Source organism: Vombatus ursinus, unplaced genomic scaffold, assembly GCF_900497805.2.
Source record: "Vombatus ursinus unplaced genomic scaffold, bare-nosed wombat genome assembly UNPS02014837.1, whole genome shotgun sequence".
Taxonomy (NCBI): Eukaryota; Metazoa; Chordata; class Mammalia; order Diprotodontia; family Vombatidae; genus Vombatus; species Vombatus ursinus.
Genome location: NW_020954615.1, coordinates 6,932,545 through 6,945,019, shown reverse-complemented (window position 1 = coordinate 6,945,019; position 12,475 = coordinate 6,932,545). Strand labels below are relative to the sequence as shown.

The 12,475-nt window shown below is 40.7% G+C and overlaps 1 protein-coding gene across 2 annotated transcripts in view; it reads right to left on the bottom strand.

The window, feature by feature from the left end:
- Positions 1–12,475, bottom strand: part of PPP2R2A (protein phosphatase 2 regulatory subunit Balpha) — a 100,909-nt gene that overhangs the window by 16,276 nt on the left and 72,158 nt on the right. For both annotated transcript variants that reach the window (XM_027839940.1, XM_027839939.1), the window contains exon 4: positions 1,968–2,133. In XM_027839940.1, the coding sequence (XP_027695741.1) occupies positions 1,968–2,133 (166 nt within the window). The remainder of the gene's footprint in view (positions 1–1,967; positions 2,134–12,475) is intronic.

Below are 12,475 nucleotides of genomic sequence, written 5' to 3'. Positions count from 1 at the left end.
CTGGACCTCAGTTTCTTGATCTATAAAATGATGGGGTTGGTCTCAATGACCATTCAGTTCTTTCTAGGTCCTAATCTATGTTCCCAACACGAGATTCATGTATATATTTTCTTAGTTGGGAATCTTTTTTTCCACACTTCCTGATCTCTACCAATAGTACCACCATATCAACAGCATGATTTAACACAAAGAGCAGCTCCTACAAGTCGGGTCTTTAAATATAATTATTTAAAAAATCTAAAAACCACCTTGGCTTGTCAGTCACAGAAACAGGCAGTGGGCCAGATATGGCCCACCAGCCATGGTTTACCAAACTGTCCTCTGGAGTGATAGCTCCATCATTTGGATAAGTCACTTAAATCTCCACGCCTTAGTTTCTCCCTCTACAAAAAGAGGGTTTAGGGATCCTCAACATGGCTCATGATTCCTCCTAATTATATATTCATCTGACTTGGTTTTAAGACTTCTCGGCCACCCTGATCACTTTCCCAGGACACACTATAACTGGCCAATGTCCCTACAAGTGAACACAGACGTGGTCTAAGCTGAGCAGAAGGCACTGTAAGGCCTAGTTCGCCCTTGATTCTGGGCGCCTGCAATCCAAGTTCCCCTAAGCGTCTAGGACACTGCTGCTGATTCAAAGCACGTGAATGACCTGGTCACAAGAATGACCTAGTCATTCTTTCCCCCGTGGGGTATTTGTGTTCTTAGCGGTTAAAAAAAAGAAAAAACTAGACAAAAGCAACAATCCAGGATTGGACATTTCTATCAAACTGAATCTTATCTGATTTGGCCCTTTGTTTGGCCTGTTTGTGGTCTCTTTGCATTCTCAATCTGGTAACCACTCTATTAGCTAGCACTGCCTTACAAAAGGGGCACAATTAGATGAGCTTTCACTTGAAGATCTCAAATGAGAGAACATAGCCCTAAATCTGTCAACAGCTTCTACAACCAGCTCTCAGCTCAAAGATCTGGGATCAAGACAAAGAGGTCCCTCAAATACTTGAAGAGAGTTATTGTGTTCCCCACTAAGCTCTCTCTTGCGCAGCCTACACAACGCCAGTTGCTTCCCCTAATTCTCATATACAATACATGGCTGCCAGTTCCTTTACTATCCTATCCCCACTGCCCTGTCCCAGACACTCTCTGGCTCACCAATGTCCTTCTGGAAATGTGTCCTAATCCTATCTTCCCCTAATCATAATGAAATTAGAATGCCCTGCCACCCTTGAATATCTTCTCCCAGCACCAGCTAACCGCTGCTTTTGATATTTTTTGAAAAGAGGTCCCACAGTTATTTTGCAAATATTCCTCCTTCTCAACTTCCCCTGAACATGCTGAATAAATGGTTTTATTTTACACACACTGGAACAATTTTCACACATGACTATTCAGGAAGCTATTGGTTCTCTCATGGTTCAGACTGAATTCCTTTCTGTTCAGCACCTGGATATTGACATATACAAGTTGATATTCTTAAACTGGGTAATCAAAATAGGGGCTATCTATATATGACTCTCCAACTAACATCAAACAAGCATTTATTAAGCACACACCATGTGACAGGCATTATTCTGGGCGCTAAGCATACGAAACACTAAAGTGAGATGACACCTGCTTTTCAAGGAGCTTAAACGCTCTACCTGAAGGCAGGGACTGTGTCTTATGGATAAACTTCTATTACCACTTAAAAATTAAGTACGTTAAAGCAAAATTACCTTGAGGCTTTGTCTCAATTTAGTGAGAAGTGAAGCAATATTTAAAAAAAGAAACAAGCGTCGTGGAGAGAAAAGTGAAAGCTATTCTAAAAGGCATGTGCCAAAATCAAATGTCCAAGGGCTTCCCTAGTCTCTACACCTCACAAATGAGCATGGCTTCCAACCCTATGGTATCTAGCCCACAGTGAGCATTTAACCAAGATCCCATCTTATTCCTCCCAAAGTTAGGATAAGAAACGTTCTGCTTACCATTGGTAGATAATAAAAATTGAGCAGCATTTTTCTGAGGCAACCACCTAATCTTGTTGATCTTTTCTTCAATTTCTAAACTTTTCAAGTAGTCAAACTCAGGCTCATGGCTCTGGAAGGTGCTGTAAACATTGTATTCTCCTCTGCTATGCGTTTGGGTTTTGTTCTAAAATATAAAGAAAGACATTCTGATGACTCTACTGAGGAGATTTTAGAATAATCTTCTTTGCAACATGGTAAATTCAATTATAAAAGACCTTTAAAACAAGTTTCAACAAAGTCAATACAGTTTCAAAACACGCTCACCCACCATAATATCGGGACAATAATATTTTGTTTTTTAAAGATCTATGTGGAATTTTCATTCTAATGGAAATACTTTAATTACTTCAATTTTGCCTATTTGTCATTTAGTATTTTTTTTACATTATTCTGAATAAAATAAAAGAATGCTTTGTGAAATTCTAGAATATTCTAGCTGAATGAGATCTTGGACATTATGTATGTCACTGTTTAGATTAGCAAAACTGATGTCAGAAAGCCAATCCAGAAGAGATTTATTGACAGTAGTATTTTTCTGATAATTTTACAATCAATTCCCCAACTATCTGATATGTGGTTTACTCTCATTCTTTACTTTTCTATACATCTGCCTTTAGACTATTTACTGCACAACTGAAAAGGCTTCCTCACAAATGCTGAGAAATACATCTGATTTGATTAACATTGGTGAAGAAATACCTAGCAGCCAAACTGAACATTTCAAATTATCCACAGGCTTTCTTTCTTAATTGCTATCTGAACTAATTCAGGGTGCTGTTTATTCATTAACATCACCTTTGGCCTATTCAAACAAGATAAACATTATTTTTTTCCAGACTCAGTTAATTTAAAAGGGGAGTTCACTAGTTACTGCAATGGACTGTTAGAATATTGCTCGAATGAAAATGCTCAGACACAATGCTACTCAAAGTCAGCTATTGATAAATGCAAAAATGGAGAAATGAGATTATCTGACCATCTAATGACAAGGTAATTTTGACAGCAGTGAACATATATGAAGTACAAATGGCACAGAAGAAAATGATCTTGAGCCTCACACACAACTTGGAGACGTGAAAGGTCTTGCCCAGGACTGCTCAGCTATTAAACATTAGAGAGGGGGACTGACTGAAATCTAGCACTCTACCACTAAATCATGTTGTCTTTTTCCTTTTAGTTTCGAAAAATACATATATACAAAAAGACATTAACAAATAGTTTAATTATGTGCTGAAATGCAAAAAATACACCATAAAATCATTTTGTTTTTAAAATGTTCTAGAGTTCATGTGGTATAATGGCAAGAGGACTGGTCAAGAAGACCTGAGCTCTGATCCTCTCGAACAATGTGACCCTGACGAAATCATTTAACCTCTCTGGGAGGACTTGTGTACTAAGTCCAGCACTGGTTGTGATGTGCCCTGGTGGAGGGCATTCCTCATACTAAGAACTGCTGTATTTTGTTTTGATACAATGAAGACTTCCTAAAACCCAAGAGACCTCCTTTAAAAATGTATATTTAAATTGCAGGAAAAAAGCAAAAAACTTAACTGTTTAAAAAAAGGGGGGGGGGGGGGGGAAAATAGGACCATATTCTTTAGTGGTGAAAGTGTAGTACTAACAACATTTGTGGTTTTGAACCAGAGCTCGGGTGACTCTCCACGGTGATTTCTGTAGTCAGTGTATGTTGATCATCTGGCTTTGCATTTTTCATTCTGAATCAATTTATGAGAAATCTTACTGTATTTATCTGCACTTTTCATATGTATCATTCACTGACACACAATTTATTTCTATTCAAAATTCCTCTACAAGTAAATCAGCGTCTGCCTTCTCGATGTTTCCAATAATTAATGTCCCTCATATTTTAGCCATGTTCACTCGTTTAATGGGTGTGAAGTGATGCCTCGTTGTCATTTTTTACCACGTAAGCCTAGCTGAGTTTGGCCTTAAAAAACTGACCAACAGTGAGAATTTTAAGCATATAAATTCAAAATCAAAGTCTTAAGACCTTACCTTGAAAAACAGGATTTAACGCTATCCACATCCAAAGAAAGAACTATGGAGTCTGAATGCAGATCGAAGCATACTATTTGCTATTTTTTCTTCTTCTGTTATGTTTTATTTCCTCTTTCTGGTGGTTCCTCTTATTGTTTCTAACTCTTACTTACAACATCACTAATGTGAAAATATTTTTAATAGGAATGTATATGTACAGCCTATGTCAGACTGTGGGTCATCTTGGAGAGGGTGGTGGGGAAGAAGGGGAAGAAAAATTTTAAAGTCAAAAGCAGGGGCAGCTAGGTGGCACAGTGGATAGAGCTCTGGCCCTGGAGTCAGGAGGCGCTGAGTTCAAATCCAGCCTCAGACACTTAACACTTACTAGCTGTGTGACCCTGGGCAAGTCACTTAACCCCAATTGCCTTGCAAAAAAACAAAAACAAAAACAAACAAACCAAAAAAACCCAACAAACTCAAAAACATATGGAAGTGATTGTTGATAAATCAAAATAAATTAATAAAAAAAAATAATGAAAACATAATAAAACCTGAATAGAGTTGGAAAAAAAATAGGCTTTAATAAAGGATAGATTAATAAAAGGCAATATAATTTAGCTAAAATTTTTGCCAAAGACAATATAAATAAAACTTAGTTAATGACAACTTCACTCTTCTTTAACCACAAAATATTGTTTGTTTTTAGTAAGAATCTGCTATCACCCAAAGCTCTGTAAAAAATTTAAATTTAAATAAAAAAATTTAAATTCTGCCAAGTGGCCACTAGGTGGTACTAATAAAAACAGCACACTGTGTCCTCCTTTCTAGTGGGCTTGCAAAGAAAATAACTTCTGGAACAAAATTAACTTCTTGGGCGTATTTACCTACTTCACTTAGCAGCTAAGGTGAGGAGAGCCAAATGAAAGAGAGTCAGTGGCACAATGGACTGCACTTGGGTCCCCATTCAGCTTCCTGAGCCCTGGGTAATCACTTCACATCTCTGAGCCCACAGTGGTTTTCACAAACGTATGATCTCACAGACATCACTTCTCCTACTTAGGAATTTCCCAGTCTTGCCAAGTTTCCGCTTCCTATCCATAGTGAAAGAAGACTAAAGACACACAGGTGGCACTTCCCAGGTATGGAACAGCAGCAGCTCAATGTAGCTTTCACCACATTAGACATACCACTGCTAGAGTCTATTAACTACTACCAGAGTCCATTAACCGTCAGCAGACAGCAATAAAACAGAAACCTCCAAGATAAATTTCTCTCTTAATTCCCCATCTTAAAGCACAAGGATGTGGGACATCAGTAAGCTTTAATTAAGCACGGATATCCGGGTACTGGGTAAGGCAGTGTGGTCACAAACACACAAAAAAGAAAACAATCCCTAGGACAGACAACAGGTAGACAGCCAAATATCTACACAATAAAGAGAAGGCATACAAAGGAGCAGAGTACGAGGCAGTATGGGATGAGGAAAGGCTGCTGGTCGAAGAGGGTGTGTGAGCTGCACCTTGAAGGAAGAGAGGGATTTGAAGGGGTGAAGGTGATAAGCAAGGGGTGCAAAGAAAGCACAAAGGGCAGAGAAAAGGCATTCCAGTGCAGGAGGTAATGGGGTTGACCAGGTTGGGCAGGGCTCTAAAAATGCTAAACAGGAGTCTGCTGTTTTAGACAACAGACAAGGAGGAGGCAAGGAGTTAAGAACTGGGCTGAAGGAGCTGCTTTGGCAGTAGCATGGATTAAGGACTGAAGTGGGGAAAGATGTGAGGCAGGGAGAACAATCAGGAAGCCATCCCATCGGTTAGGCAAGAAGGAACGAAGTTCAGAACTCAAGGGGAGGCTGGGAGGAGAGAGAAGGGGCAAAACCAGAGAGGCAGATGCAGAAAAGGCAACATCTGAAAGCTGAGGGAGAAGGAGTAGTCCAGGAGAACACTAAGGCTACAAATCCACAAGAAAGGACAAACAGTGGGTGGTGCCTTCAGCAGAAAGCTGACCAGTTTGGAAGAGGCTGGGTCTGAGGGTAACGACATTCTGAGGGTCGAGGAGAGAGTCTTGGGGAACAGTCACGGTTAGGAGACAGGATATGGATAACGAGCAAGCAAAGAAGAATGAGGAGGGCCAAGAGTAGTGGAACAAAAACCCAGAAACGAGAGACTGAAAGACAGTGTTTAAACAACAGAGTGGTTGAGAAGGATGAAGGCTGAGAAAAGACCATCAGATCTGTACAGTGGAAAGAACACTGGACCAGGATCTGCAAAGATCTGGCTTCGAATCTTGCCTCACCTCCTTCATCAGCTGTGTGACCATAAGCCAAGTCACTTCACCTCTCTAACCACCTTGTTTACCTACCCATAAAACAAGCTGTTGTGAGGATCAAATGACATAATTTATGTAAAACCCTTAATCTCAAGCGCTATCAGAATGTGAGCTGCTATTATTACTACACTGATGTCTGCTGCACATATAGGAAAACTTAACTCTTCTGCCTTTTGCCAACACAATGGTAAACTGACAATGACGATGAAGATTCAGGTTCCTGAGCCTGTTCTATTCCAAAGGGCCTTCTGAATCAATCATCATATTTAGAATTGTTTTACTGGTCAATCATTTACTGCATGTCTATTTTGTACCTGTCATTATGCTAAGTGCTCTGGCATAACAGAAACAACAAAAATCAGTCCCTGTCCACAAAGGTTGGACAAGCTGATTAAGCTAATTGGGGGGAGACAATATCAGGAACAAAGCAATCTATGAATGAGAAAACATCAAATAAGAAAACATTTTTAAAAACTACACATATTGAAAACATAAAATACTAAAATATGTGGATAGAAAAAAAAGGAATAACAACTATCTTGCATGGGTAGCTTACGATTTCTGGGAGAGTTTGTGTTTCCAAAATGTGAAAGTGGGTCCCACATTCTGATGTTAAAAGTAGTGGTTAAGTTCCTAGGTCAGCTCAGAAAATCAGGAAAGTTGAAAAAAAAAAAACATGCACATACACAAAATCAAACTGTTTTCCAATAAGGAGGAGCACTAATCCTTAAGTCCAGAGCCCACCTTAAAGTGCACACAAAGTCAAGAAAAAAAACCAGCTCTGGGGCTACGCAGCAATTGGGGCAATTTAAGGGAGAAAAGTCTCAAGCAACAATAAGGTGAGACAAGAAAAATGCAGAAGTCCCAGAGAAACAGGGGAGAAATAGAGGCAGGAATGCAAATTCGAAGAGCCGATTCCCTATGTAGAAAGTGCTGTAATTCTTTGACGACTGGTAATCTGACATATAGATATTCTCTTAACTAGTTTACTTAATTAAACACACCAAGTCACTCTCCCTTGCTGAGATAATTTTTCCTACCATAACACAATCAGAGGAGAAAAGTAAAACGAGTTCTGGACACCTGTTGTTAGCAGGCTCTAGGGCTGCTCAAGCAGATGCTCTTGTTTTTGGACTAGAGTAGCACACAGCCAACCTCATGGTGACACTGAGTCATCAAGAAAAGGTTCAATTATACTTCTGAAAAAAACAAAAACAAAAAAAACAAAAAGTATAAAATATTTATAAAATACTACCACTAAAATGGTTAAAATGGGAGACTGGCAATGGCCTGGAAAGTTCATTACCTAAGGTAAATGAAGTCTTACAGAAGGGCAGCAACAGTGCGTCTGTATTCAGGTATAAACACACAGATTTAAATAATCCCCTCCCCCTGAAATTCACAAAAGCAGCACCACCTGTCCTTAGGCCCATGCTGAAAAGAACCCACCAGCAACTTTACAAGAACTGTAAGCCACAGAACTCAAGGACCGCAGCACATGTGACCAACTGCTTATTTCTTGCCAAGTCTAAGGTAACAATGAACTCCCACATCCCCAGAGCAAAGTATACCCTTTCTGTGAGCTAAGTCATGACTATGACATAATGAAAAACAAAAAGGGCTCAAAGTGTATATGGAATGATATTTTACTAGAATTCTGCTTTATACACATATTTATTATTTCTTTGCCTCCCAACAGTACTACTCACTCACCTCCCTTCTTCCCAATTGCTATTACAGGTAGTGATGTCCAGAAAATTTTTTACAGGTAAATGTAATAAACTCCCCTGTCTCCCTACCAATAAGGCCTGAAGGGAGGAATCACTGGGTCAAGGGCATAGTCTTGTAGCTTACTGTATGACATCTTCCTCTGGGTTTCTCCCTTGATATTAGATTGACAAACCATTTCATCTGTTCAAAATGCCCTCAGTTAGCACCCCAACTGGACTATGGTAATCACCTCATATAACTCAACTTTGTGTTCCAGGTAGAAAAAATGGCAAGTGAAAATGCAAGGAGGAAGAAGAGGCAGAAAGAGGCATTAAGGTTTAACATAGGCTTAAACATTTAAAAAGCCCTTTGGTCATTACAAACAAACATTCCCATTTTACAGATGAGGAAAGTGAAGATCAAAAAAGTGATGTGCTCAAGGCCACATAACTTTTAAGTAAGAACTGGTATCTGAACCCTGATTCTCCTGATTCCAAGTCTCCTTCATTGATCCATCAAACATTTATTAAAAAGTTACTCTGATGGCATTGGGAATACAAGGACAAAAATGAAGCTGGGCCTATTCTCAAGGGGCTGACATTCCCTGGGAGTTAAAAAGCCCAGGCTCACAAGCTGAGAATTGGAAGGACCCTGCAGCATCCACCCCGTTTATAGACGACAAGCCTGACAGCTGCAGAAGCAGTGACTCCGTCACTGGGACTCAAGCCTGGGTGCTCTGACAGCCAGAACAAGGCTCTTTCCACTGACACCATGCTGCCCCTCAACATTAATATTCAGGAGAATACAAAATAACTGAGAGCATCAAGACCCTCCTGGAGGGATTTGACCAGGCAGAGGCAGAGGGTGTGTCCAGCAAACAGTCAGTTATGAAGCACTGATGCCTCACCCAACCACATGCTGGACACTGCTAAGTACCAGAAACAAAAAGAAAGTTAAGACAGTCCCTCCCTCAAGGAGCTCACAATCTAAAGGGGGAGAGGCAAGACAACAAAGGACAACTAGGTACAAACAAGCTAAAGACAGGATAAATCAGAGATCTCCAAGGGAAGGTGCTAGCATTAAGGGGGATTAGAAAAGGTTTCCTATGGAAGGTGGGATTTCAACAGGAAGTCACGAAGTGTAGGAGAGGGAAAGCATCCTTGAGGGAGAGCCGTTAAAAATGTCAGGAGGTAAGAGTGTCTTGTTAAGAGGAAAAGAAAGAAGGCCAGTGTCAGATATTGGGGGGGGGGGCGAGGCAGTGCAGGAGGAAGGTTATGAGGGGCTTTGAATGCCAGACAAAGGATTTTATATTTGGTCCCAAAGGTGATAAGGAGTCACTGGAGTTTCCTGAACGTCTGCCTTTGCCCAATTTGCACTTTAGGAAGATCATTCTAAGAGCTGAATGGAGAATGGACTGGAGTGGGGAAAGTTTGTGGCAGGGAATAATCAAGCTATTCCAATAGTCAGGCTTGAACCAGGACGGTGGCAGTATCAGAGAAAGAAGGGGACATAAGGCCAGAAATGTTACGAAGACAAAATCAAGGGTTTGGATATGGAGGTTGATAGAGAGGAATATCAAGGAGGATGCTTAGGTTTTATCCTTGCATGACTGGAAGGCTGGTGGTACCCTCAATAGTAACAGGGAAGTTACTACCCTAGAAAAGGGGAGCAGGGCAAGAAGAGATGGATAACAGTATTTTACATGTTGAGCTGAAGATGTCTATGGGACGCATGAATGGAGATCAGCAGAGAGGTTAAGGCAGGATAAGTAGATCTGAGAACCACCAGCACAGAAATCCTTAATCCATGGGAACTGATGAGATCGCCAGATGACATAGTATAGCGGGAGAAGAGGAGGGCCTGTAGGACACCCATGGCTAGTTAGCAGGTGTGACCAGGATGAAGATTCAGCAAAGGCTATGGAGATGGAGTGGTCTGACAGGTAGAACTAGGAGAGAATGGTGACAGAAAAACCTAAAGAGAAGAGAGGTCAAGAAGGATAATAAGGCTTGAGAAAAGGCTACACTGGCAACTCTGGAGAGAGCAGCTTTGGTTGAAAGCTGAGGCTGGAAATCACACCACAGAGAATTCACAAGAGCAAATGGAGAAACCTGCTGTCAGCAGCCTTCTTGAGGAGTTTAGCCATGAGAGGGAACAGAGATAGGCAGCAATTCGGATGAGCAGGATAAAGCATTTATTTATCAGGAGCTTACTATGTAAGCTCGATGGGGAGGAAACTACTCCAGGACGTTCTGACATGAAAAATCGGCGCTCCAGAGAAAGCCCAGGCCGGCCTCTACCACCCACACTGCCAACCAAATGAGGTGAGACACCAGACGAAGAGAAGGCACCTAATGAATGCTTCCTCCTGGGCCTTCCCTGGCTCTCGGGGAGATTAGGGAACATCAGCAAATCCAGGCCAGCTGGGCAGTAAGGGACTGAAAGGGCCAGTGAGAGCCAGGCTGGGGCCAGCCTTCAATCTCAAAGAATTTGTATCCGATTCCGACAGCTAACAGGGAGCCTCTTTTAACTTCTTGAGTAGGTATGGAACCTGTCAGACCTGGGCACTGGCAGTCACCTCAAGGACGAAAGGAGATCAGCTAAGAGGCTACTGCCTGGGCAGCAACCTCCTCTAATCTATCCTTTCCCACCACTAAGGTGGTCTTTCTCATGTAATGTCCCTCACATGTCTATTTTCTGCTGCTCATCAGAGAGCGAGAGCGTGCTGGTGTGGTAGGAGGCCCTGATGCCCTATTACAGGAGTTCATAAAGTGAGAATCCCTGTGGGATGATGTTCAAAACCACTCCTGCAGATCTGCACAAAATAGGACACTTACATTCATCTCTTCTATAAAAAGTTACAAATACTCTCCCAAGGACTACATTTGCTGTCACTGAATTCAACACTAAGGAACAGATTTCAGAGTTATAGCTCCCTTTTCCTCAAACCTGCCATCCTAGTCTTCTATAGGCTAAGTGCTCCAAAACTCTTACCAACCTGGTTCCCCGGTACTGGGTGCACTTCCAGTGGTTAACACCCACCCCTCCAATGTGGAGGCCAGAAATGAATGATGAAGAGGCAATCAAGGAGCTGAGGGTGAATGATATTGTCAAAGACTGGAGAGAAACTAAGAAGGATGAGGATTTAAGAAGGCTATTGGATTTGGCAATTAAGAAGATTTTTACTAACTCTGGAAAGAGCAGCTTTGGTCCTTTATTTATTTTTTAGGCAGTCGGGGATAAGCGACTTGCCCAAGTTTACACAGCTAGTAAGTGTCAAGTGTTTGGTTTCAGGACTGATTTGAACTCAGGTCCTCCTGACTTCAGGGCCGGTGCTCTATCCACTGTGCCACAGCTTTGGTCCTTCTATGGAACCTACTTGCAAGATTATATGTTGTTGGGGCAGCTAGGTGGCGCAGTGGATAGAGAACCAGCCCTGGAGTCTGGAGGACCTGAGTTCAAATCCAGCCTCAGACACGTAACGCTCACTAGCTGTGTGACGTTGGGCTAGTCACTTAACCCCAACTGCCTCAGCAAAAAATAAAATAAAAATGTATGTAGCAGAAAAAGCTCTCCACAACATCCTCCACTAAATAATCAAGCCAAGCTTTTGGACCTTCTAGGTTAAACGGGGCTGTTTTAATTTTCCACCTTCTACTCTGGAGTCTGTAATTCCATATATTAGCTGCAGAAGTACAGTCCAATAAACAAACAAGTCATTATTTCCAGGACTTGAAAAAGTCCCAGCATTTAAAAAAAAAAAAAAGGCTAACATAAGTTTTCTGATTCGATTACAAAATTAATCTAAAATCAAAATAAATGCTTTAAAATGAAATGGTGAAGTTTCAAAAATAAAACTTGAGTTTGTCTGAATTCTGTACAGAATATCAAAGCTACCAGTTTACTAAGTTCTGATTTTTATAGACATTTAAACTTTAATTACCTGGAATGTTCAGTAAATGGTGTTCTAGTAAATTTTAAGTTCTGGTTAAATGACCTTGAACTGGACATTCCCCTATAGATTCAATGTTTGTTGAAAATCTTTCTCAACTGAATTTTAAAAAGTTTCTCACTATTAGTTAAAAAAACTGGTGTTATATATTCATAGCACAGTTGAGATGAAAAAAGCCATTGTGACAATCTAGTCCAACTGAGCCCACACACAGTGTAGTAAACTGCCACTACTAAATATACTGGGTCATTCTTTGATGACTATGGCATTTAGGGCATAACAGCCATCATTCTGAATACCCAGGAACTGCACCAATAAAATTATAATTATTAAGCATTTTCTTACAAGGCTTATGAAAATAAGGGTTACATAATCAATACGTGTAACAGAATATTTTATGTGTGGGAGGTTTACCTTAATTGTGAACTGATCTAAAGTAAAAAACACTGGACCCAAGACTTAATAGATGGGAATGATTCTCTCC